Source organism: Amblyraja radiata, chromosome 1 (genome assembly GCF_010909765.2).
Source record: "Amblyraja radiata isolate CabotCenter1 chromosome 1, sAmbRad1.1.pri, whole genome shotgun sequence".
In the NCBI taxonomy this organism is placed as follows: Eukaryota; Metazoa; Chordata; class Chondrichthyes; order Rajiformes; family Rajidae; genus Amblyraja; species Amblyraja radiata.
The window spans coordinates 1,592,986-1,619,499 of NC_045956.1; the positions used below are offsets into that span (position 1 = coordinate 1,592,986).

At 43.0% G+C, this 26,514-nt stretch overlaps 1 protein-coding gene across 3 annotated transcripts in view; it reads right to left on the bottom strand.

Moving 5' to 3' along the window:
• Positions 1–26,514, bottom strand: part of inpp4b (inositol polyphosphate-4-phosphatase type II B) — a 589,015-nt gene that overhangs the window by 50,074 nt on the left and 512,427 nt on the right. For all 3 annotated transcript variants that reach the window (XM_033050984.1, XM_033050903.1, XM_033012170.1), the window contains 4 exons: positions 24,102–24,225; positions 12,309–12,441; positions 4,362–4,502; positions 954–1,051 (listed from right to left, as the gene is read on the bottom strand). In XM_033050984.1, coding sequence (XP_032906875.1) covers positions 954–1,051; positions 4,362–4,502; positions 12,309–12,441; positions 24,102–24,225 — 496 coding nt within the window. The remainder of the gene's footprint in view (positions 1–953; positions 1,052–4,361; positions 4,503–12,308; positions 12,442–24,101; positions 24,226–26,514) is intronic.

Consider the following 26,514-nt stretch of genomic DNA (forward strand, 5'->3'; position numbering starts at 1 on the left):
CTTCTTCAGACTGATGTGAGGGGGGGGAGGGGGGGAGGAAGAAAGGAAGATGCGGAGACAGTGGGCTGAGGGAGAGCTGAGAAGGGGAGGAGAAAGCAAGGACTACCTGAAATTAGAGAAGTCAATGTTCATACCGCTGGGGTGCAAACTACCCAAGCGAAATATGAGGTGCTGCTCCTCCAATTTACAGTGGTCCTCACTCTGGCCATGGAGGAGGCCCAGGACAGAAAGGTTGGATTCGGAATGGGAGGGGGAGTTGAAGTGCTGAGCCACCGGGAGATCAGGTTGGTTATTGCGGACCGAGTCGAGGTGTTGGACGAAGCGATCGCCCAGACTACGATTGGTCTCACCGATTTAGAGCAGCTGACATCTAGAGCAGCGGCTGCAATAGATGAGGTTGGAGGAGGTGCAGGTGAACCTCTGCCGCACCTGGAAAGACTGCTTGGGTCCTTGAATGGAGTCAAGGGGGGAGGTAAAGCGACAAGTGTAGCATTACTTGCAGTCGCAAGGGAAAGTGCTCGGAGAGGGGGTGGGAAGGGTGGGAAGGGATGAATTGACCAGGGAGTTACAGAAGGAGCGCTCTGTTGAGCAGATGCAAGGCTGTCATGTCAGAGAACATGTGCTACATAGTACCTCCATTTGCAAATGTAACTACCTCACAGAGGCTGCCCAATGCACTCTCTAATTCACTCACCCATGACCCCAAATCCAGTTGCAACCATCGGCACACCCCACCCCAACCCCAGCCCTCTCCCCCCTCCCCACCCCCACCCCCACCCCAACCCCAGCCCTCTCCCCCCTCCCCACAAAATAAAACGCAAGCACCAATGTAACAAAGAAAACACATACAGTTCAGAAAATTCACTTAGGAGCTTTTAAACATTCCAAGTATCTGACGAGTGAATAATGTACTTATCTACAAATTAACTGTGCTGGAATATACATGTACTTACAGTCAGTTGATAGTTTTTCTTGAAATGATTTGTAATATTTATGAAGTAGTTTTAAATTCTCTTGATTGATAATTTCCTGTAGTGAAATATCTCCAAACCTAATGGCAACAGATGGATTATTTGTAATGAAAAATATAATACATTTTACAATTTCCTAATTTTTGAGTTAAATAAGATGAGCGAAATCGTAAAACTTGCAGTTATATACCAACTTTCCCAATCACAGGATATTTGCAAAGATAATCAATTATTTTAAAAACTACAACTATAATGTCTTATGCTAAAGTCTGGAAATTGCATTATGCAAAATTAAAAGATTTTGAAATGTTTTAATTGTTTGTCATTATAATATGAATGTGGCCTGGTGCATTTGAATGTGAATGTGAATGTGGCCTGGTGCATTTTAGTTGAACTAACCAGGGCAGGAGTTCCACAAAACAACATCAGGGCCCTGGAGGAGAGTGTTGCAGAACAGAGACCAAGGGTTGCAACACATGTAGATAAGGAGGTGAAAAGGGCAATTGCACACTTGCCTTCAACAATAGGGATTTGAGCGCAGGAGTTCAGGCATAAAGTTATAGCTGTGCAAGACATGACAAGGTTACATTTGGAGTAGTGGAGTTCTGGTTGCCCTGCTCTAGGAAGAATGTATTTAAACTGGAAAAGATGTACAAAAGATTTACAAGGATGTTGCCAGGACTGGAAGGTTGGAGTTATAAGGAGAGACTGGATAGGCTGGGTCTTTTTCCCCCTAGAACATAAGAGGGTGAAGAGTGACTTTACAAAATCATGTCCTTATGCTTATAAAACCATAAACAACATATGTAAGATTAATAGCTGGTCTTTTCTCGAGGTTAAAATAGTCCAAATTTAGAGGATGTAGGCTTAAGGTGAGAGAGGAAAACTTTAAGAAAGGTTCAAGTTTGATCAGCAGTTTATACTCAATGATCTAATCACAGTCATGAGTCCGTGGAGATTCTCAAACTTGTTGGTATAGGGAGAGCAAAAGGCACCCTATACCAACACCTTTATCATCCCTATTTGTTTTCCAATGACTCTTAAAGTCCTACTGTGTGAATGAGATCAGGCCAGATTACAAAATTCCACAAACAAACAAATTAAGCAAATGGAGATGGAAGCATTTAGTTGCATGTAAGTTTACATCAGCACAGTGGGAAGCGTTCAAAAACAAGGACATCCTGGTTTTCTCCGGGTGCTCTGGTTTCTTCCCACACTCCAAAGACATGCAAGCTTGTTGGTTAATTGGCTTCTGTAAATTGTATGGGGATCAGTGGTCGGCGTGGAGTCAGTGGGCTGAAGGCCTTTTTCCATGCTGTATCTCTAAAGTTAAAATGAGGTTAACGTAAATATCAGGAGTTCAAAGCCAATGTGTGTTTAATGGTAAAAACTGAATGTTGAGGGTTAGAATGATATGACAGGGAGAGAGAACCAATAACAGGAAAGACCCATCATCAAAAGTACTACAACTGTCACGAGGACTGAAAAAGAAAATCAGGAGGGTTAAGAAGAGCCAGAGAAATCTCTGGAAATAGTTGTTCTATAAGTTTATTAATAATATTCAGGGAGAATTTGGAGATATCTTGAGCAATCAGTGCATGGAGCTGAAAGATAAAGGTGGAGTCTTAAATGAATACTTTTCATCAATATTCACGAGATAAACAGATTTTTGGAGTTTGAGAATTAAATGAAGAATTATGTGAAAGTCGAGTGCAGGTCTCCATACGTAAAGAGGAGATGCTTAACACCTTGGCAGGCTTAAAGGGGGATAAATCCCCAGGGCCAGACCGGGTGTTAGTAGAGGCAAGGGAAGAGGTTGCTGGAGCTCTGGCTGAGATGTTTTGAATCTTCATTGGAAACAAGTGAGGTACCAAATGACTGCAGGATAACAAACATGGTCCCTTTTTGCATCAATGGCATTAGGGAAACGCCTGCTAACTATAGACCTGTGAGCCTAATATCAATGATGGGGAAGATACGCAAAATATTTCTGGGGAGAGGATTAATGATCACTTGGAAAAGCAGGAACTAATTAGAGACGGCCAACATGGCTTCGTCAAGGGCAGATCCTGCCTCACCAATATGCTTGAAGTCTTTGAAGAGGTCACAGTTATGGATGAAGGTAGGGCAATAAATGTGATTTATACGACTGTAGTCGGTCCCTTGACATGGGACACTTGCCCAAAAGGTTAGGGCCCACAGGTTCCAGTTGACATTTTTTGAAACATATAAGATTGTTAAGGGCTTGGACACACTAGAGGCAGGAAACATGTTCCCGATGTTGGGGGAGTCCAGAACCAGGGGCCACAGTTTAAGAATAAGGAGTAAGTCATTTAAAACGGAGACAAGGAAACACTTTTTTCTCACAGAGTGGTGAGTGTGGAATTCTCTGCTTTAGAGGGCGGTGGAGGCCGGTTCTCTGGATGCTTTCAAGAGAGAGCTAGATAGGGCTCTTAAAGATAGCGGAGTCAGGGGATATGGGGAGAAGGCAGGAACGGGGCACTGATTGGGGATGATCAGCCATGATCACATTGAATGGCGGTGCTGGCTCGAAGGGACAAATAGCCTACTCCTGCACCTATTGTCTATTGACATACTGCATCCAAAACTGGCTTGGTAATGGGAGACAGCAGCTGGTGGTAGAGGGAATGTAGAAGACAACTATAATACCCTGCCTGCTGGTCTAATTGTTATTTTGTATGATTCATTGATAATAATGTCTTTACGAGATGTTAAACCATATCTTGGAGAAGTGTACACATATGTATGTGGTATATTCTTTAGCAGCAGAAAAAAAATGTTATTTAAAAAAAATGTATTTTCCCAGAATTTGCATGAATTGTTAGATTTCCTATAGTGTGATTTCTTCTACCAGTCTTTGAGTGTGGTTTCTGACCTCCGTCACCTTGGCAATCATCCCATCACCCACTTTCACTCCAACACACCTTTCCCCACCCTACTCCATTCCAGATGGAGCCATAGGTATCATTTTTTTCTGGAATCTCATTCATCCATGAAGCCTCCAGACATTCGATGATCCAGACATGTCAAAAAATCTATCAGAGCCCCGGACTGCGGCCAAAGTCTGCGAGACACATTGCTCCCAGCAGTGTCTGAAGTTATGGCAGTAATTGCTGTTGGTGGGTTGGATACAGGCCATTGCCAGCTTATGAGCAATTCACATGAATCAAATCCTGTTGTAATCTGGGAACACCTTGTTCCAATGTAGGAATGTGCATGTTTGGTGGTATTGTTAAAAAGTTTTGAATTTAGAATTTTTCAACAAGTTTCCTCATGAATAGAATATATAATGGTATGCATTCTAATCACACATACTTCAATAAACATACCTACACATTTGAATCGATTTATTCATATACAAAATTCTACCTTTCGGCCAGAGTTTGTTGTTCATTTATTCCGATGTTAAAAAATACTGGGTGTACACGTAACAACTTTCCATCTTTGATCACCTGTGGCAAAACTTCAAATAGTTTGCTGGGAAGTTGTACCTCCACCGTGTAAAAATCACTGTAATAAATCCAGAAGAAGGAAGAAGTGAAGGAACAGGAGGTTTTTAAATTGGCTTTGTAGTTAGATGTTCAGACATTACGGACAGTTGGGCAAATGTTGTGTGTCGAACTATGAAAGATGCAAGACTCAAACTTACATTAACTGCATTTAACATACATCTATAGCTCCCCTTATGTGGATAGAAATTACTTTGATAGTAATTTAGGGTGTCACAGTGGCTCAGCTGTAGAGCTGCTGCATTAAGAGCCTGTCCTGGGGGTGGGAGATTGCAACCTTCACGTGGTCCACCCTGTTTCAACGAATGCAATCAACCTGGCGTGCACAAACAGAAGATCGAATAGAACAAGTTGTCCTACAACTTTAGGCTGTGCACGCCATACTCAAGAAGAAGTCGAAGAAGAAGGGCCTGTCCCACTTGGCGATTTATTTCAGCGACTGCCGGCATCATTGACTGACGTATCAGGTCACCGAAACATTTGCGGGCGTGATGACGTATTAACGTGCGGTGATTTTTCAAGCGTCGCAACATTTTTTTGTTGCCGCTGGATTTTGAAATGCTCAAAATCTTTTGGCGACACCGATATGACGCCGGCAGTCGCCGAAAAAAATCACCAAGTGGGACAAGCCCTTTACAGCACCAGAGACCTGATTTCGATCTTGATTGCGGGTGCTGTTTGTTCGGAGTTTGCACGTCCACCCTGTGACTGCGTGGGTTTTCCCCGGGTGCTCCGGTTTCCTCCCACATTCCAAAGACATGCTGATTTTTTTAGGTTAATTGGCTTCTGTAAATTTGCCTTGGTGTATAGGAGGCGAAACTGGGATAGCCTGGAACTAGTGTAAGGAAGTTCCTTGGTCGACATCCTATACGCTAGGGACGATTATTGCAGACATCAGTTAAGTTACAAACCTGCAGGTCTTTGGAATGTGGGTGAAACCCGGAGCAAAGCCACGCGGTCACTGGGAGAATGTTAAATAAACTCCACACAGACAGCACCCGTAGTCAGGATGGAGCCCGGGTCACTGGTGCTGTAAGGCTGCAACTCCACTGCTGTGTTACTGTGTTGCTATTCTGGAATAAAAATGCTGGAAACACACAGCAGATCAGGCAGCAACTGCAGAATCATTTCAACGCTGGAAACATAGAAAATAGGTGCAGGAGTAGGCCATTCGGCCCTTCGAGCCTGCACCGCCATTCAATATGATCATGGCTGATGATCCAACTCCGTATCCCATACCTGCCTTCTCTCCATACCCCCTGTTTTTGCCACCAAAGTGGATGACCTCACATTTATCCACCTTATACTGCATCTGCCATACATTTGCCCACTCACCCAACCTGTCCAAGTCAGCTTGCAGCCTCCTAGCATCCTAACATGGAGTGTGACATCAGGAATCGGGTGGTCCCGAGCACAGGATGAGGACTGAGGTTGGGGTGGTCAGTGAAGGCTTGGAGAATTACTTGGAGGTGGAAAAGCAAGAGTGGGTGTTGCTTCTTCCAATTCCTGTGGGATCCACAGAATAGGTGAAGTGCATACGAACAGGGAGTCTGTTGTCTCCAGCAGTGTTTATTTGATGTATTTGCTACTAGGCTTACTCCTTGACGTTCTGTGCCAATTGATGCAGTTTAGCGGACGAAATCACATGACTATGACTTTTACCTTTCTATTTTGTCTCCAGCAGCTGATTAGAAAGTTTAAGACATATTGTCGATGGGCAAACAGAAACAATCTAGACTGTGTCAGTCAACTCTCCGGATCTCAAGAGCCCCTCAGCGTCTTGAAATACTTTTACCAACAATCCAATGATAACATCAAACCCTAATGTCACCCAAAACATACCCAAGAATTTGCAGCACAATGCCAACATGTGCAGAAAAACGTACAATTAATCTAACACCTACACCTAGACTGGTTGGAGAGGTTAATTTTTCATGGAACCTTGTTCTGCATACACTTCCGATAATTATTCCAATTAAGTGACGATCTTCTATGTTCACCTTAGCACTACCCATGTTTAAACTAATGGAACATACAGTACCCTCCATAATGTTTGGGACAAAGGCCCATCATTTATTTATTTGCCTCTGTACTCCACAATTTGAGATTTGTAATAGAAAAAAATCACATGTGGTTAAAGTGCACATTGTCAGATTTTAATAAAGGCCATTTTTATACATTTTGGTTTCACCATGTAGAAATTACAGCAGTGTTTATACATAGTCCCCCACATCTCAGGGCACCATAATGTTTGGGACACAGCAATGTCATGTAAATGAAAGTAGTCATGTTTAGTATTTTGTTGCATATCCTTTGCATGCAATGACTGCTTGAAGTCAGTGATTCATGGACATCACCAGTTGCTGGGTGCCTTCTCTGGTGACGCTCTGCCAGGCCTGTATTGCAACCATCTTTAGCTTATGCTTGTTTTGGGGGCTAGTCCCCTTCAGTTTTCTCTTCTATATAAAAGGCATGCTCAATTGGGTTCAGATCGGGTGATTGACTTGGCCACTCAAGAATTTACCATTTTTTAGCTTTGAAAAACTCCTTTGTTGCTTTAGCAGTATGTTTGGGATCATTGTCTTGCTGTAGAATGAACCGCTGGCTAATGTTTTGAGGCATTTATTTGTTTTACACAGAATGTAGTTGAAATCTGGAACGTGCTGCCAAAGATGGTGATGAAATTGGGTACGATTACTACATTTAAGAGACATTTGGGCAGGCATTTATGTAGGCAAGGCATAGAAAGGATTTGTCATAATGTCATAAGGTATGGGAGGAGAATTAGACCATTCGGCCCATCAAGTCTACTCCGCCATTCAATCATGGCTGATCTATCTCTCCCTCCAAACCCCATTCTCCTGCTTTCTCCTCATCATTTCTGGCTAGATAGGGCTCTTCAGGATAGTGGAATCAGGGGATATGGGGAGAAGGCAGGAACGGGGTACTGATTGGGGATGATCAGCCATGATCACATTGAATGGCGGTGCTGGCTCGAAGGTCCGAATGGCCTACTCCTGCACCTATTGTCTATTAACACCCATACTAATCATGAATCTATCTATCTCTGCCTTAAAAGTATCCATTGACTTGGCCTCCACAGCGTTATTCGCAAATAATTCCACAGATTCACCACCCTCTGACTAAAGAAATTTCTCCACCTCTCCTTTCTAAAAGAAGGTCCTTTAATTCTGAGGCAATAACTTCTCATCCTGGACTCTCCCACTAGTGGAAACATCTTCTCCACATCCACTCTATCCAAGCCTTTCACTAATCTGTCTGTTTCAATGAGGTCCCCCCTCATTCTTCTAAACTGCAGCCGGTACAGGCGGGAGGGTGCTTGACATCCGTATGTAGGAGGAGCCATCTTGGGGAACGGCTGCTAACCAGCAGTCGTCCGCTTAATTCACTTTTTTTTTGTAGTTCTAGTGAGTCCTGTGTTTTGTTTGTTGGAGAAATAGACTTTTTAATGTGGGGGGAAGGGGGTAACTATATTTCTAGGTCCCTACCTGGTCGGTGAGGCAGCTTTTTCTCCGGGCTGCCCCGTCGACCCATCCTCGTGGCCTACCAGCGGGCGTGGAGCGCCGTTTCCTGGCGGGGACCGCCCAGCACCTCGGCTTCGGTGGCGGCACAGCGCTGGAGCGCTATCGCGGAGCAGGCGATGCCTTGCCTGGGTCGCCGCGCTGGATCGACGCGCTGGAGCTCCGGTGAGCCGTGACCGGCAAGTTCAACACCTCCGGGCTGCGGGTCTGCGGAGCGGAGCGGGCGGCGCCGAGTTCAACATCGGGAGCCTGGGAGCTCCAAACCGGCGCGGCCTTGTCGGCTTCGGAAGCCGCGGTCTCCGGTAAGGAAGTGGCCGTTCCAGGTGGCCCAGCCGCTGAGAGGACTCTCCCGACGCCGGGGCAACAGCACCCGGCCAGAACGGCCAGGAACATCGGGCCTCCGTAGAGGCAATAGCGGAGGCCTCAATAGGCCTGACTTTGGGAGAACTGGGGATGGGGACTGGACATTGTGCCTTGCCCCACGGTGGTATCCATTGTGGGGGGATGATTTTTGTGTGTAAGTAATTATTTTAGTTTGTGTCCAAGATGGCTGTCGGAAGGGAGAGTGGACGCTGGCGCGGTTTAGCTGCCGCTGCTCTCTCTTCACATTGTGTTTTTGATTTTTTTGTCTTTGGATCGAATTCTGTCTTTAATTTGTGTATTGGTGATGTCCTTATTATTCTTTTTACTCCGATTATGTTTTTTACTCTTGTTAAATTCTGTACGGTGTCCTTGAGACTTTTGAAAGGCGCCCATAAATAAAATGTATTATTATTATTATCATCACCTACTCATTGCTGGGACAATTCTAGTAAAGATGTGGATCTAAGCTAGGCAAATAGAATTAGTGCAGATGGGCAAAAAGATCAGCATGGATATTATGGTCTTTGCTGTACTTTGTCTATGAACACACAATGAAATGTAAATGACAATTCAGAAGTTCACCTTATATATGGATAATAGTACTGACAGTATGTAACAAAGGAGCATGACAAGATTAATAATGCACAGCCCCCATGAACTTTCACTATTTCTCCACTTTCTGTCATGTGTTGTAATGGTCCATGCCTTCAAATAACCGGGTGATGCCATCAGCGATGGCAGCCTCGCCAACAGTCAGTCTGTCCTTTTTGTCATTTTTAGTGTGTTTTCAAAAGTTTGTGTTAATGTTCTCTGGTTTGTTTTTTATGTGGGGGATGGGGGAGGGGGTTGGGGGAAACTTTGTTTTCCAATCTCTTACCTTGCCGGAGATGCGATTTTTTCCCGGATCGTATCTCCGGTCGCTCTGCGGCCTAACATCATGGAGCTGGCGGCCTTGCTCGGGACTGACTTTGAGCCCCACCGCGGGGCCGTGGATGTACCATCATGGGCCTGCGATCCCTTGCCTGGTATTTACAATCCAACCGCGACCTGCGTAATTCATCATCAAGGAGTTCGCAATCTCGGGTGGAGGGTGATGTCGGGAACTCCAAAGTCGCAGGAGGTTCGACCAGCCCCGACTCCTGGCGCGGGGGAGCTAAGATCCCCCTGACGTGGCAGCTTGATCGCCCCGACGTGGAGGGCCCGACTGCTGGCTACGGGGGCCAAGATCGTCCCGTCAACGGAAGGCTCGAAGCCCCCGACCGCAGGGGGATAAAGAAGGGAAGAGATTTAACTATTTTTTTGCCTGAGTGAGGTATGTGGAGGAGTCACTGTGATGGATGTTTATGTTCAATTGTATTTTGTGTGTGGCTTGTTGCTTTTTATTGGTATGACTGTACGGCAAATCAAATTCCTCATATGTTGCAAAACATACTTGGCTAATAAAGTATGATTATGATTAATAATTTCATCCAGGTACATATATAAAATATTGCTAGGTTATGAAGAAATGTACAACATGTTGTGTAGTTAATTGGTATACTAATCATAATAATAGCTTCCTTTAGGACAGCTATCTATCTGCCTTCCTCACTCACAGTGTCCTTTATGGTCCTACTAATATTGTCCACATTTTCAGAAATCAACTCCTATATTTGTTGGAACACTCTCTTTTGTTGAAGCGTGCAAAATCAGGAAACACTAATTTGCACAAAATATCCACAATGGCTTTAACTGCCGTATGTGTTAACTTGTAAATATGCCGTCAAGAACATTCCATATTTGAGGAAATGGCAACTGTGGACCCATGCTCCATTGGCATTATGAATGCAGTTTTAAACTGCTGAGTCAGCTTTAAACAATTCTGACATTAATTCATCACAAGCTCCAACAGATTTACCTGAACTTCCTTGGTATTATTCCATTCCCCTCTGAAATATACACCTCATAATGTCTAGCTATTAATTACAGACAATACAGAGTCAATGTCAAAATGAATATTAGAGATATGAGGAATCTTTCAATTGATTCTGGTATCCAACCCTTCCAAGCATTAATGTTCATCAACCAGTAGCATTTGTACCATTGATCGTTATTTTTCTCAACACCAGTTTAATCAATTTGGTTAAGCATTGACATATTTTTAAAACAGTTGTATTAAAAGAACACAAATGATCAAATACTAATTAAAGCATACATACCAAATGCACCATAGAGAATAACAACTATTATATACTACTTCCAAGATTCAGTCTCACTGCAAGCATTGGAAATGAATTCCGAGTCTCTGAAAGTTGTCGTGCAGGTACAGCAGGCAGTGAAGAAAGCTAATGGAATGTTGGCCTTCATAGCAAGAGGATTTCAGTACTTTGTATTGTATTGTATTGTATTCAAATTTATTGTCATTGTCTCAGTTAGAGACAACAAAATGAATTTCCCTTACAGGCAGTATCATAAAAATAAAAATAAAAAATAAATAAATAATAATAAATAATAAAACATATTAAAAATAAAATAGGGGGTAAAGAGGTTCTTCTGCAGTTGTATAGGGCTCTGGTGAGACCACATCTGGAGTATTGCGTACTGTCTTGGTCTCCTAATTTGAGGAAGGACATCCTTGTGATTGAGGCAGTGCAGCATAGGTTCACGAGATTGATCCCTGGGATGGCGGGACTGTCATATGAGGAAAGATCGAAAAGACTAGGCTTGTATTCACTGGAGTTTAGAAGGATGAGGGGGTATCTTATAGAAACATATAAAATTATAAAAGGACTGGACAAGCTAGATGCAGGAAAAATGTTCCCAATGTTGGGCGAGTCCAGAACCAGGGGCCACAGTCTTAGAATAAAGGAGAGGTCATTTAAGACTGAGGTGAGAAAAAACGTTTTCACCCAGTCTGAAAGAAGGGTCTTGACCCGAAACGTCACCCATTGCTTCTCTCCAGAGATGCTGCCGGTCCCGCTGAGTTACTCCAGCATTTTGTGTCCATCTTCAATTTTCTTGGCCCCGCTCTGGGAGTAGAAATGGGGGCGGATCCGGACCTCAACGGCCGTGAGCCCCAGGCCGAGTTCGGCGATCGTTTGCCTGCTTCTGCTGCTGTTGGAGGTGAGACGTTGCATCGCGCCAGGGTCTTGGGCCTGTCCCACTTGGGCCTGTCCCACTTGGGCCTGTCCCACTTTGACCGTCAGTTGGCGCTCGAAGATTTTGTTTGCTACAAAAATTTGGAGCCCCGCGCGATGTCACGCACAACTACATACCCCTCCGCGCTTCTCAGTGCGACCGGCCCCGCGTGGCCATACGATGCCTGTGCGCCTCAACCCGGCCACGAGGTCGCTTAATTTGCATGCCAAGGACAGTAAGTGGGACAGGGCCTTTAGATAGAGCTCTAGGGGCTAGTGGAATCAAGGGATATGGGGAGAAGGCAGGCACGGGTTATTGATTGGGGACGATCAGCCATGAACACAATGAATGGCGGTGCAGGCTCGAAGGACCAAATGGCCTCCTCCTGCACCTATTTTCTATGTTTCTATGAGACAATAGCATAAGCTGTTTGATGTTCCGTGTCTTCTCAAAATGGCAAGTACCATTTAGTTCTCACGTGTGTCCACCATTCCACATACAAATGTATGGATTAGGAGCAGGAGTATGCCACTCAATGCCTCGTGTATGCTCTGCCAACGTATTCAGATCAAGCCTGGTCATAATCATCTTCAATATACAGAATACACACTAAATCAGTTACCAAATCAATGACCTCCGATCGGTTTTAATTGTTATCAGAAATGTCAATGCAGTGCACTTTGATATTGCATCATATTGTATAGTGTTGCAATGTGAAATCTGGTAAGATTACATTCTAACATGATTGTGCAATAGTTTGTTGCTATTCTGAAAGATTCTCTTACCGGATTCCGGTCACGAGAGGAGAAAGGTCAGCGTTGGCGCTCTCTTCCAAATGTGCTTCGACAACTTTAAATGACACTTTCTGCAAATCTGTGATTGCGACCGACATGTCCTCCAGCATCCCAATCTCTTCGCCTAAAAGCAAAACGTCGTCACCCTTCAAATACAAGCATAATAAACCTTCCAAAGACACACAGCAGACAGATGTTTGGCTGACAAATCCTCGCCTACTGCAAGTAATACATATAGAGACGGTTACCTGCCGCACAATGGAAGGTTTAACCGTTCAGCAATGTTCGCAACATTCTACCAAGTGCATGCCGATATATCTTAAATAATAATATATTGCCAAAAACAAAAGTTCTCAAAGTGGTTGAGATTTGGGCAGTTGGTATTATTTGGCTTAGCAAATTCCATGTAGAAAAATGAAACATATAAGATTGTTAAGGGCTTGGACACGCTAGAGGCAGGAAACATGTTCCCGATGTCGGGGGAGTCCAGAACCAGGGGCCACAGTTTAAGAATAAGGAGTAAGCCATTTAGAACAGAGACGAGGAAACACTTTTTCTCACAGAGAGCGGTGAGTCTGTGGAATTCTTTGCCTCAGAGGGCGGTGGAGGCAGGTTCTCTGGATGCTTTCAAGAGAGGGCTAGATAGGACTCTTAAAAATAGCGGAGTCAGGGGATATGGGAAGAAGGCAGGAACGGGGTACTGATTGGGGATGATCAGCCATGATGACATTGAATGCCGGTGCTGGCTCGAAGGGCAGAATGGCCTACTCCTGCACCTATTGTCTGTTGTCTAAAATGACTTTTGTCAACAATAAACTAAGAACAAATGATATAGTTAACTAGTTATGACCTGAAGGAAACTTTAGTTTTACACTATATATTGTGTTCTTGACTCATGCAAGAGTTCTGTACAATTATTATTACACCAGAAGTTCATCCCATACAAAGTCCGTGTGTGTTTCATGTGGTGCTCATGAGATTGTGCGATAGACCTTGAGCTCATGGTGCTGTCTGATAGACATAATGAATGTTCAGGAACCAGGACAGCATTAGGTATTTCACTTGGGCAACTTCAAACTTCAAACTTCTAGTAACCTCTGCATTCCCTCTCTCTCCATCCCTCCTCCTCCCAAGTTGTACCGGCTTCAAAGTCATCTTGTTGAGTCTCATTGTCTGTAATCGTTCTCACCTAGCCCACAGCTAACAATGGCCACTTTTCCTTTATCCTTTATTGTTACTTTTTTGCATATCTTTCATTCATTTATTCCACAACTCTCTACACCACTGTCTATGTCTCTCATTTCCCTCTCCCCTGACTAAGAGAGTCACCTATTCCTTTTCTCCAGAGATGTTGTCTGACCTGCCAAGTTACTCCATCTTTTTATGCCTATCTTCAGCATTAATAGTATTTGTGTATGGAGTTGTGGATGAGCTTCAAGTATGTGATCAATATCACTCAATATTAGAACTCCTACGGTAGGGAGCTTCTACACTTTTAAGCTTGAAATTGTGCAATCTGGTGCATACTGTAGCGAGTCTTTTAACCTACACTTGAATTCAACATTTATGCTTTAGATTGGATTAGGTATGAATAAGGTTAGCTAAATTACATTCCTAATTACATTCCACAGTAGAGCCAGGCTTTGATCAACAGGTGCAGCACATGAATGACCTTAGTATATTCTTGTACGGAAATCAGATTATAATTCATGCTGTTATGCATATATGCACATATATGCACATATATATATAGGAGAAAACCCCATAGAAACAATGCAAGAGGAGTCGGACTGTTCTGCGCAAATAAATTAATCAACCTTACCCATTGACCATAGAAACAAGATGAAAAAAAAATGCTACATATTCAACCAAGTATATGGTTCAATTAAATTAAGATATATATGTAAAACATATATATGGAAACAGGCCCTTCAGCCCACCAAGTCCACACTGACCAGCAATCTACCATACACCAGTTCAATCCTACACACCCGGGACAATTTACAGAAGCCAATTAACCTACAAACCTGCACTTCTTTCGGATGTGGGAGAAACCAGAATACCCGGAGAAAACCAATGTGGTCATAGGAAGAATGTATAAATTCTGTACAGCCAGCACCTGTAGTCAGGATCAAATCTGGATCTGTGGTGCTGTAAGGCAGCAACTCTACCGCTGCTCCACCGTGCCACCCCATTAAATTATTTTTCCTGTAATATATTTATTATGGTGTCACATCAATAAAGATGAACACATGATTCTGGGTTCGATCCTGACTGTATGGAGTTTGTCCGTTCTCCCTGTGACCCGCCTGCGTTTTCTCCGGGTGCTCCGGTTTCCTCCCACACAACAAAGACGTACAGGTTTGTAGGCTAATTGGCTTTGGTAAAATTGTCAGTAGTGTTAGTGTATGGGGTAATTGCGGGTAGGCGCGGCCTCGGTGGACCAAACGCCCTGTTTCCGCAATGTATCTCAGCCCAGGAACATCCCGTGGCCATTCCCTCGAAAACATGTCTACCCTTGTGGATACTGTTGGGGGAGATGACTGTGCAGGGGCAAAGCAGGAGCAGCTAGGTCCGTGACACCAATTATGGTTCTGAGGTACAGCAGGCGAGGGAGGGTGAAGTCAGGAGGGCTATAATGATTTGAGATGCTATTGTTGGGGGGGGACACGCAGGAGATTCTGTGGCTGCAAATGAGACTCCAGGATGACTTGTGGCCTCCCTGGCACCAAAGTCCAGGAAATAATAATAATAATAATAATAATAATAATAATAATAATAATAATAATAATAATAATAATAATAATATCTTTTATTGTCATTGCACATAGGTGCAACGAGATTTTGTATGCAGCTTCCATCCGATGTCATAACTTAAACAACTAATAACATTTAGATACCCCGAGAAACATGATTTATAAAAAAAAAGAACAGTAAAACAGTCCAAAGTGCAAATATGTCTGTGTCGGGTCGATGTCCGTGAATACAATTCATGGGGGAGGGGGCACTCAGCAGGGCCGGGGTGCGGGCGTAGAAGGCCTTGTAACGTCTGCCGGAAGGTAGGAGTTCGAACAGACTATTACAAGGGTATGAGGAGTCTTTGTGGGTGAGGACGGCCTTCCTGAGGCACCGTATGTAGCAGATGCCCTCCAAGGCTGCAGACAATTCTCAAGGAAGAGGGCGGGCACTCTGGGGTAGTTGCACACATCACTACAGGAAAAGGGATGAGGTCTTGCAAAGTGATTATGTGTTATCTATTTGGATGCTAATGTTGTTAACGTTGTGAGTGAATTTGTCGAATACACCAAAATAAGTATAATAGTAGACACTGAGGAAGGATATCTAAGTTTACAAGATATAGATCAATTGGGAAGGTGGGCCAAGGAAAGGCATCTGGAATTTAACTCAGACCAGCGTGAGGTGTTGCAAATTGGTATGTCAAACGAGGGCAGGATTTACACAGTAAATGGTAGAACCACGGATGCTATTGCAGAACAGAGTTCTGGGAGTACAGGTGCATGGTTCCCTAAAAGCGGTGAGTCACATGGACAGCAGAGTGAAGAAGATAGAAACATAGAAACATAGAAAATAGGTGCAGGAGTAGGCCATTCGACCCTTCGAGCCTGCACCGCCATTCAATATGATCATGGCTGATCATCCGACTCAGTATCCTGTACCTGCCTTCTCTCCATACCCCCTGATCCCTTTAGCCACAAGGGCCACATCTAACTCCCTCTTAAATATAGCCAATGAACTGGTCTCAACTACCTTATGTGGCAGAGAATTCCACATATTCACCACTCTCTGTGTAAAAAATGATTTTCTCATCTCGGTCCAAAAAGATTTCCCCTTTATCCTTAAACTGTGACAACCTTGTTCTGGACTTCCCCAACATCGGGAATAATCTTCCTGCATCTAGCCTGTCCAACCCCTTAAGAATTTTGTAAGTTTCTATAAGATCCCCCCTCAATCTTCTAAATTCTAGCGAGTACAAGCCGAGTCTATCCAGTCTTTCTTCATATGAAAGTCCTGCCATCCCAGGAATCAGTCTGGTGAACCTTCTCTGTTCTCCCTCTATGGCAAGAATGTCTTTCCTCAGATTAGGAGACCAAAACTGTACGCAATACTCCAGGTGTGGTCTCACCAAGACCCTGTACAACTGCAGTAGAACCTCCCTGCTCTTATACTCAAATCCTTTTGCAATGAATGCTAACATACCATTCGTTTTCTTCACTGCCTGCTGCACCTGCATGCCTACTTTCAATGACTGGTGTACCATGACACCCAGGTCACGTTGCAAAATCTTTGGCACACTTGTCTTCATTGGGAAGGTATCGAGTACAAAAGTTGGGACATCATGATGTAGGTGTACATGTTGTTGGTGAGACCACACTTGGAGTACTGCGTGCAGTTCTGGTTGCCCAGCTATAGGAAAGATGTAATTCAGTTGAAGGTTGAGGAGTGATCTTATTGAGGTGTACAAGATCACGAGGGGCATGGATAAAGTGACAAACAATCTGTTTGCCTGGGTAGATAATTCTAACACTAGAAGACATAGGCTTAAGTTAGGTGCAGAGAGATTTAAGAGGAACCTCAGGGACATTTTTTTCACTGAGAGGGGAGCCTGTGTCAGGAATGAACTGCCAGAGAAAGGTATAGAAGTGGAAACAATGATGTATTTTAAGATATTTGTACAGATATATGAATAGGAATGGTTTAGAGGGTTAAGGGCCAACTGCAGGGCAATTTGACTTGCCCAAAATGCTACCTTGGTTGGCAGACAAGGTGGGATGAAGGGCCTGTGCTGCATAACTCATTGGCACTAATAGTAATCGTTAAATAATTTAATTTAGGACGTGCAAGAAGTAAAGTCCATGCAAGTTTGAAAACATGCTAGATGTAGTGGCCATTTGGCTTATTTTGTGTGTCATTAACTATGCTATGTGTCTTTAAATTTTAGACTGCCCGTTATTATGTGGGTGGGATTTATGACGTATTCTAGGGCGTGTTTGGAGATAGGTTTCCTGTGCAGAAGCTTAGTTTTTAGTTTAGTTTGGGACTTGCATGAGGAAGGCTTACCCTTTGACCATGCGAAGTGTAACAGAGACACGAGGGGTTTTCTAACCTTTAAAGCAATATGCTGGAGTTTGACGAAAATGATAGTACCAAGTGGGAAGAGGGCTGGATGTAGCTTATTGTATTTCTTCAACAATAGAGAATCTATTGAACAAAAGTGTGTTATGAAGATTTGTCTGTGAAGAAGCTCTGAAGGTCCCTCACGGAGAGCTCACATGCTCATTACGACATTCTCCTTAATCATGTAGTCCACTTAGTAGCTAGAGGGAGTAATCTCTTGAACGATATAAAAATCTGCCACTACATTAAGTCAAAGGATACCTCTGATCGGGGGGGGGGGGGGGGATTTATCGACAGCGACACAACTTATCTGAAGACATTATCACAGAAATTGTGAGTAGATATCGACTATTATTCTTTTGAATTTTGAAGCTGAAATGCTTTAATTTTAAACGACTTCTGTAAGAAGAGCCAGATGAATGAATGCCAGCCACTAGCTTGGAAGCTGCATAAAAGTGTTTCTCCACTGTCTGGAGATATCCAGGCAGTCCGACCTTGGATTGTTTTGAAGTAAAGATAAGAAACGCATTCCTTTTGAATTAATATCATTTGTAACTTTGTGAAAGAGAGATGTTGTCTACAATATCACTTTGTTATTGTTCCTGTGAAAGATGTTTACACTATGTTGGAGCAGAATTCAGAGAAGACTTTGTTCGTTCAATTTAAAGACTTGGCAATCTGTATCCTGTATCGAGAAGATGAAGATATAAGATACAAGAGAGTTTATTGTCATGTGTCCCAGATAGGACAACGAAATTCTTGCTTTGCTTCAGCACAACAGAATATAGAAGGCATGAATACAGAACAGATCAGTGTGTCCATATACAATTGTATAAGTATACACACACATGAATAAATAAACATATAAAGAAGCCATGCCAGAGGAACCACAAAGTGGTGAAGTCAAGCTCAGTCAAGGACTAGCTGCCTACCTGAAAGAAACCGAGAAGGAGAGTAACAAATTATGGAAACAAGTTACCAGATTAATTGAGAAACAGAAGAAACTAATGGAATCAAATAAGGATGCAATCAAAATGAAATCTAATATGAGCCAACTATGGAACCTCTGCCAAGAGGTTGGAAAGAAACAAGATGTGCTGCTGTGTTCAGAGCCATCTCTGGAAGAACATGAAAGACACACTCAGTGGTATGATGTACAGGTGGATATATTCAATGGTTTCATGGCTAAGGCAGAGGAGTGGTTATCTGAAATGATACCACAACTTACGCGCTTAACAGCTGGAGGTGAGATGCAACAAGGTGCTGGAATGGAAGATGGGATTACTGGGATGTCAGGACTTTCATATGAAGAAAGACTGGATAGACTCGGCTTGTACTCGCTAGAATTTAGAAGATTGAGGGGGGATCTTATAGAAACTTACAAGATTCTTAGGGGGTTGGACAGGCTAGATGCAGGAAGATTGTTCCGATGTTGGGGAAGTCCAGGACAAGGGGGTCACAGTTTAAGGATAAAGGGGAAATCCTTTAGGACCGAGATGAGAAAAACATTTTTCACACAGAGAGTGGTGAGTCTCTGGAACTCTCTGCCACAGAAGGTAGTTGAGGCCAGTTCATTGGCTATATTTAAGAGGGAGTTAGATGTGGCCCTTGTGGCTAAAGGGATCAGGGGGTATGGAGAGAAGGCAGGTACAGGATACTGAGTTGGATGATCAGCCATGATCACATTGAATGGCGGTGCAGGCTCGAAGGGCCGAATGGTCTACTCCTGCACCTATTTTCTATGTTTCTATGTTTTTATGAAGATCAGGACATAAATCTGGTTCAACAGCCAGTTCGGTATCAAGGGCCTCTGCTCGGTTGGGAGTTGAAGCTGATTTAGCTGTTCTCTCAATAGAAGTGGATGCTTTGAAGAAGAAACATGAGATTGAGCAAGAAGAAGAAGAGATGAGGCGACGAGGAGAACAGATGAAAGAAGAGATGAGGCGACATAAGGAAGAGACGAGGCAACAAAAGGAACAGATGAGGCGACGAAAAGAACAACCGGAACTAGACACGAAGATGGCAGCGGCCAAATCAAAGAAGGAGATATTGGAAAGAGAGGGTTCAAGATGCAGCTCTAGATCATCTCTCAATCTTTTTCTGTATTGAATGAGAAATGTATGAGAGTGAGAGAGAAAAATATAAAACAAATTACGGTGCAATTTGGAGTAAAATAAAACAATTACATTTTCATGCGTAAGTGACGGAGAGAAACAAAGCAGGAAAAATAATACAATGTAAATAATGCAGAGTGAACCCGTCAAAGAAACTTAGTTTTGTTCCAGATGTCCAAGTAAATAATATATTTGAAAAAGAGTAAGAAACTGCAAAGAAAAGATAGTGGGAAGAAAAATAAAAGCAACAGCACATCAAGAGCTTCAGTTAATTGAAGAGCCTTTGGTGACCTCTTCAGGTCTTAGTGTGCAATAACAATACAAACAAGAGACAGGTCTCGACCCAAAATGCCACCTATTTCTTTTCTCCAGAAATGCTGTCTGACCCGCTGAGTAACTTCAGCTTTTTGTGTCTATCTTCCATTTGTCAGTCATTTGAATTCTTATCTTCACACGTCATTTTCATCCAAATTATGACATTAAAAATAAAAATTTTCATTGTAAACTTAAAATTTGACATTCCGTTACAATATAGAAGGATGCTTTTACGGTCATTAAGTCTACTTTGGTTTTCAGAGCAAACCCTTCAGTCCCATTCACATCCCCTCTCTCCCCATCCCTCCCCCTATTATTTTTGTGCAATCCATTCTCTCAAATGTGCACACAAAACCACGAGCAAGCCCATCCCAGTCTTCCCACCAGCCATGTGCACGTGTGTCAATTTACAGCAGTCAGTTAACCTAAAGGGCCTGTCCCACACGTGTCCTTGGCATGCAAATTACGTGACCTCATGGTCGCTTTGAGCCGATACAGTCCCGCGAAGGTTGGCCGCGATTCCATGCGTACGCACAGCCGTCTGGAGCGCGTGACGGCATTTGAAGATGGACACAAAGCTGGAGTAACTGAGCGGGATCGGCAGCATCTCTGGAGAGAAGCAATGGGTGACGTTTCATGTCGAGACTCTTCTTCAGTCTGAAAAGATGGGTCTTGACCTGAAACGTCACCCATTGCTTCTCTCCAGAGATGCTGCCGGTCCCGCTGAGTTACTCCAGCATTTTGTGTCCATCTTCAATTTTCTTGGTCCCGCTCTGGGAGTAGAAGTGGGGGCGGATCCGGACCACAACGGCCGTGAGCCCCAGGCTGAGTTCGGCGATCGTTTGCCTGCTTCTGCTGCTGTTGGAGGTGAGACGTTGCGTCGCGCCAGGGTCTTGGGCCTGTCCCACTTTGGCCGTCAGTTCCGCGACAGGCCGTTGGCGCGCAAAGATTTCGTTCACTACAAAAATTTCGGAGCCCCGCGCGACGTCGCGCACAACTACATACCCCTCCGCACTTCTCAGTGGGACCGGCCCCGCGCGGCCATACGATGCCCGTGCACCTCAACGCCACCACGAGGTCGCGTAATTTGCGTGCCAAGGACACGTAAGTGGGACAGGCCCTTTACAACCAGAAGTGGAGGAGCCTGGAGCATTGACAAAGTCAATTCACACCTGAAATTCACAAAGTCATAGGGAGCACACACGAACGCTTCACCAACAGCACCAGAGCTCAGAACTGAACCCGGTGTAGCTCTGAGACCAAGGTGAAGTGAACAAAGGCCGTTTGTGTATCCTGGAGATCATCATCAGAATATTATTATTCAAACTTGTGGGAAGTTGAAAGAATATTTAAAGCTGTAATTAAATTGAAACGAGTTATAAAATTAAGATGGTAAATTATTCACTGATTTGTCCAGGAAGCTAGAAACATTAGATCTCACAGGTAATTTTAAAATTGAGATATGCTATTCAAGCATAGCAAATTGAAGCCCTGGAGAAAAAAACCTTAAGTGAGAGCAATTATGTCAAAGCAATTCCTGCTCAATTAACTAAATTTCATAAACGTTGTTTACAAACTCATGGAGTTTATAGCACACTTCATGCAGTTGAGAATATGAAAACATTCTGGCTACTGCAATAATAATATGCTTATGTTTATAACTATCAACCTAAATTGTCAGACAAATACTCAAGAATTAATTTTGTTTTGTGCAAAAATTAATATGACATTATGATTTCAGTTTTTAAACTTCATACTACCACTTAAAATATTATGGAAGCTCATATAACAAAGAGGCTGTTTGTCCTATCTCATGCAAAATCTTTTGCAAATCTAATTCTACAGTATTTTTCCTCTCCTCTAATTGGGTACCTTATTTCAAATATTTATCCTTTTTCCTTAAAATACGCAATGGTTTGTAATTTAACCATTTCTGATCCGAAAGTATTTCACTTTTAAATACTCTCCTGTAAATAACTTTATTTTTCCTAATCTCGATCCTTATGGTCCTTGTGCCAATTAAAATGAATAAGTAGTTCTCACTAATCCTTCATTCAGTGAAATAAACAACAGAAGAGTTTCGGCCCAAAACGTCGCCTATTTCCTTCGCTCCATAGATGCTGCATCTCCCGCTGAATTTCTCCAGCATTATTGTCTACAACAGATTTTTGGGTGTATGTCAGATCACCCCCATTTGGCTAGACCCACAATAAAGCTTTTTCTTCCATTTCATTCATGCTGTGTATTTCTGTACCTGTATTCCTTTAGTGACTTTAGTGGAGTTTAGAAGGATGAGAGGGCATCTCTTTGAAACATATAAGATTGTTAAGGGCTTGGACACACTAGAGGCAGGAAACATGTTCCCGATGTTGGGGGAGTCCAGAACCAGGGGCCACAGTTTAAGAATAAGGAGTAAGCCATTTAGAACGGAGATGAGGAAACACTTTTTCTCACAGAGAGTGGTGAGTCTGTGGAATTCTTTGCCTCAGAGGGCGGTGGAGGCAGGTTCTCTGGATGCTTTCAAGAGAGAGCTAGGACTCTTAAAAATAGCGGAGTCAGGGGATATGGGGAGAGGGCAGGAACGGGGTACTGATTGGGGATGATCAGCCATGATCACATCGAATGGCGGTTCTGGCTCGAAGGGGCAAATGGCCTACTCCTGCACCAAATGTCTATTGTCTATTGACTTCATTAAATCAAAGTGCATGTACATTTGGAGACAGAACGTGCAAGAACCTTGTGGGATGTGTTTGTTGAACCTGCAAAAAATGTTTTAATCCACGCAGGTACAATGGTAAAAGTCAGTCAATGGTCTGATTATGGACATCTCCGAGTTTCGCCTTTTAAAGACATTCTGCTTTTCTATTTTGCTTAGTGAAATGGCTAACCGCATATTTCCACAATGTATTCTACAATGTTTTCTACAATGTAATCAGTCCTTGAACACTCTTCCTCCTTTGTAATGGGCATTCTTAAAAACTTGAATGAATATTTTTTCAAAACATACTGAGAAACATCTGCGTCCCATTTAAAAAGACAACAAAAATAAGCTTAATTAGTAGGAGGACAGGCCACATGGCCTTCCAACCTGCTTCATTATTCAATTGACTCATGGCTGAATCTCCCTTTTCTGCTCACTCACCATATCCTCCAATTCCTTTGTGTAAATTCTATTGACTGCAGCTGGATTGCAGTCATCAACTGAGCATCCACTAAGGCAGAGAATATTAAAGATTTACAACCATCTATGCCTGGAAAATTTCCCTGTAACTATCATAATGACAATGAATCATTTCAGGAAAGCATTTGGTCAGATACGTCGAAAAAGGATGTTTAGAAGGGTACGGGCCAAGCACAGGCAGGTTGGAATGGGCAAATTGGTCGGAAGGGCATTTCCAAGCCATACGACTCCATGACTTTAAGCATCAGTCAAACAGCAGTACTATCGTGCTGATACACATAATGGAACCAGTTTCAAAGTAAGCATTAAAAAAAGGTTTTAAGACATAACCTGATAATGAAAGTTCATGGAATCATTTGTTAGGAGATATGTAAATTTGCTTAAGCAGAAACCCAAGGAAAAAAATAAATTCATCAAAATAGGCTCAACGATGGGGGTCAGATTCAAGAGTTCTCATTATGGCCAAAGAAGATACTTTACACTTCATAATTAATGTTCATCCAAAGCAAAGTTCACATTACAGTGGTGTGTGGACAATGTTGATGGTTTGTGGCAGAAATGCTCCAAAATAATTCTAGATTTTGACTTTGGGGATAAAACAGCAATAAAAATAAAATTAATTGAGAAAACAATAAACATATGAATCGTGCATCATGAAAGGTGTCTACGTACATTGGTAGGTACTACACACACAGTGTATATTGTTTCTTATCCAAGACAACAAACTACATGTTCATGTGTACTTGATCTATTCACTGGGGTGGGAGATTGCAACCTTCCCTGTTTCGACTAATGCAATCAACCCGGCGTGCACAATCAAATAAGATTAAATAGAACAAGTTGTCCTACAGCTTTAGGCTGTGCACGCCATACGCAAGAAGAAGAAGAAGAACTATTCACTGTTTCTCCTGTTGGTTCTCATACACAGTTCCCTATTACATGGACATTTGTATTCTCAACACCTGCAGAATCAATCAAGTACCTCTAACAAAAAACCACTGAAGCAAATAAGTGGTAAAAAAATGAGATGTTACTTACTATATGTGCTGAGGAGTCCTTCAAACTGCACCAGCAAACCCACAGTGTGAAGCTGCAACAGGAAGCCAGGATCGTGTAAACACGTGTGGAGTTTGATCACAAAACCACAGACTAGACCTGCAAGCTAATGAGAACAAGAATACTAGTTGCACATTAAAATTGAAATTTATTGTATAGATTTCATTTTATCAACTAGAACATAAATTACACTTAAATGTTTTCAGGACTAATTCCAAAACAAACAGGCAAGATGACACTAATAGTACTTTTATTCTATCTATTCTTTTCAGACAATTCCTCGGTTTGTCAAGGAGGACTCTCTCTAACTTCTACAGGTGCACAGTAGAGAGCATGCTGACCGGTTGCATCGTGGCTTGGTTCGGCAACTTGAGCGCCCTGGAAAGGAAAAGACTACAAAAAGTAATAAACACTGCCCAATCCATCATCAGCTCTGACCTTCCTTCCATCGAGGGGATTTATCGCAGTCGCTGCCTCAAAAAGGCTGGCAGTATCATCAAAGACCCACACCATCCTGGCCACACACTCATCTCCCTGCTACCTTCAGGTAGAAGGTACAGGAGCCTGAAGACTGCAACGACCAGGTTCAGGAATAGCTACTTCCCCACAGCCATCAGGCTATTAAACTTGGCTCGGACAAAACTCTGAACATTAATAGCCCATTATCTGTTATTTATCAGTTTATTTATTCATGTGTGTATATATTTATATTATAGTATATGGACACATTAATCTGTTTTGTAGTCAATGCCTACTATGTTCTGTGTGCTGAAGCAAAGCAAGAATTTCATTGTCCTATCAGGGACACATGACAATAAACTCACTTGAACTTGAACTTGAACTTGATTGAGCATGAAATATTTCCACATCAGTAGAAAGTGGATGTTGCTGCTGTGTAATTTACTTTAGTATGGGGTAGCCATTAAACGCCAACTTTGACACAGTCTTCATACGCAAGGTCTTGGGCCTTGCAAAGGGGCGCAATGAAAGCACACTGGTACAATAGAAAACATGCTATAGCCACTCCCACTCCAGTTACAGGTTTCTATACAGCTGCACTATCTGCATTCTCTACAGTATCTCACTCCTCCAAACAACTGAGCTCACTCCCTTGCTCAATCTATCTTCCTTCTCATCCAGTTCCTTTTGGCCTCGCTCTCCCTTCCTCCCCAATCCACACCCTCCCTCCGCCACTCTCTCCTCTTTTCACGGGATGTCTCTGAAAAGTAGCCGCATATTAAATTCTGAGATTAGAAGGCATGTGCTTTGAATGTATTTAAGTAAAAAGCTCGGAGAAGTGGCAAAGAATTGAGATAGATAACTCCAGCTGACGACACGTGCACAATGGGTCTAAAGGAATCCACCCGTGTTGTAAATTCATTGACTGCTTGCTCCTGCTGCTAGCATTGAGAGGTAGGTATTTTCTTTGTACAACAGATGTGCTAGTTCATACAGAAGACCAGACATGTTCAACGATGGGATCCACAGGATCTTGGTCACTGCATACATGACCTGCAGACGCCACTTGCAAGACCTACTTAAACATTGCTTGAAGGAAACAATAGACAATAGGTGCAGGAGTAGGCCATTTGGCCCTTCCAGCCAGCCAATGTGATCATGGCTGATCATCCCCAATCAGTACCCCGTTCCTGCCTTCTCCCCATATCCCCTGACTCCGCTATCTTCAAGAGCCCTATCTAGCTCTCTCTTGAAAGTATCCAGAGAACCCGCCTCCACCGACCTCTGAGGCAGAGAATTCCACAGACTCACAACTCTCTGTGAGAAAAAGTGAAAAACCCACTTCAACAAGGTCAACTTTAAGCAGTATGCCTATTCATTGAGATCCCTAGTCCCTGGCAACCCAGAGCATATGAACCCTGCTTAATAAGCATTGATCTGTTGCTTATTCTTCTTCCAAACTTGCTATCTTCTTACAGACCTCTCTTCTCAGTCTTTGCCTTGCCCATAACAGCAAACCTTCCAGTCCAACCCTCACTGTCTGATCTTCATCCTGACTTCCCAATCAGACCCTCTGTCACTCAGAGAACAGTAATTAAGTATATATCTAATTGCTGTTTTAAGAAATTTGAAAGAAAATCTTCATGAAACATGAAAGAAAATCTTCTACTTTGCTTAATTATTGGAGAATGTCTGGTTCAGAAAATCTTGCACCATATCATTGATTACATAGACCAAAGTACTGAGACAGACTCCCCCCCTCCCGCATCCCCCCCCCCCCCCCCCCCCCCCCCCCCCCCCCCCGCACATTTTTACACATCCCCAATCCTTTCCATTCCTTACTTTAATTTCATGTTTCATGTTTATGTTTTATGACTGGTAGCAGATCAATTTCCCTCCTGGGATAAATAAAGTTCTATCGTATCGTATTGTATCA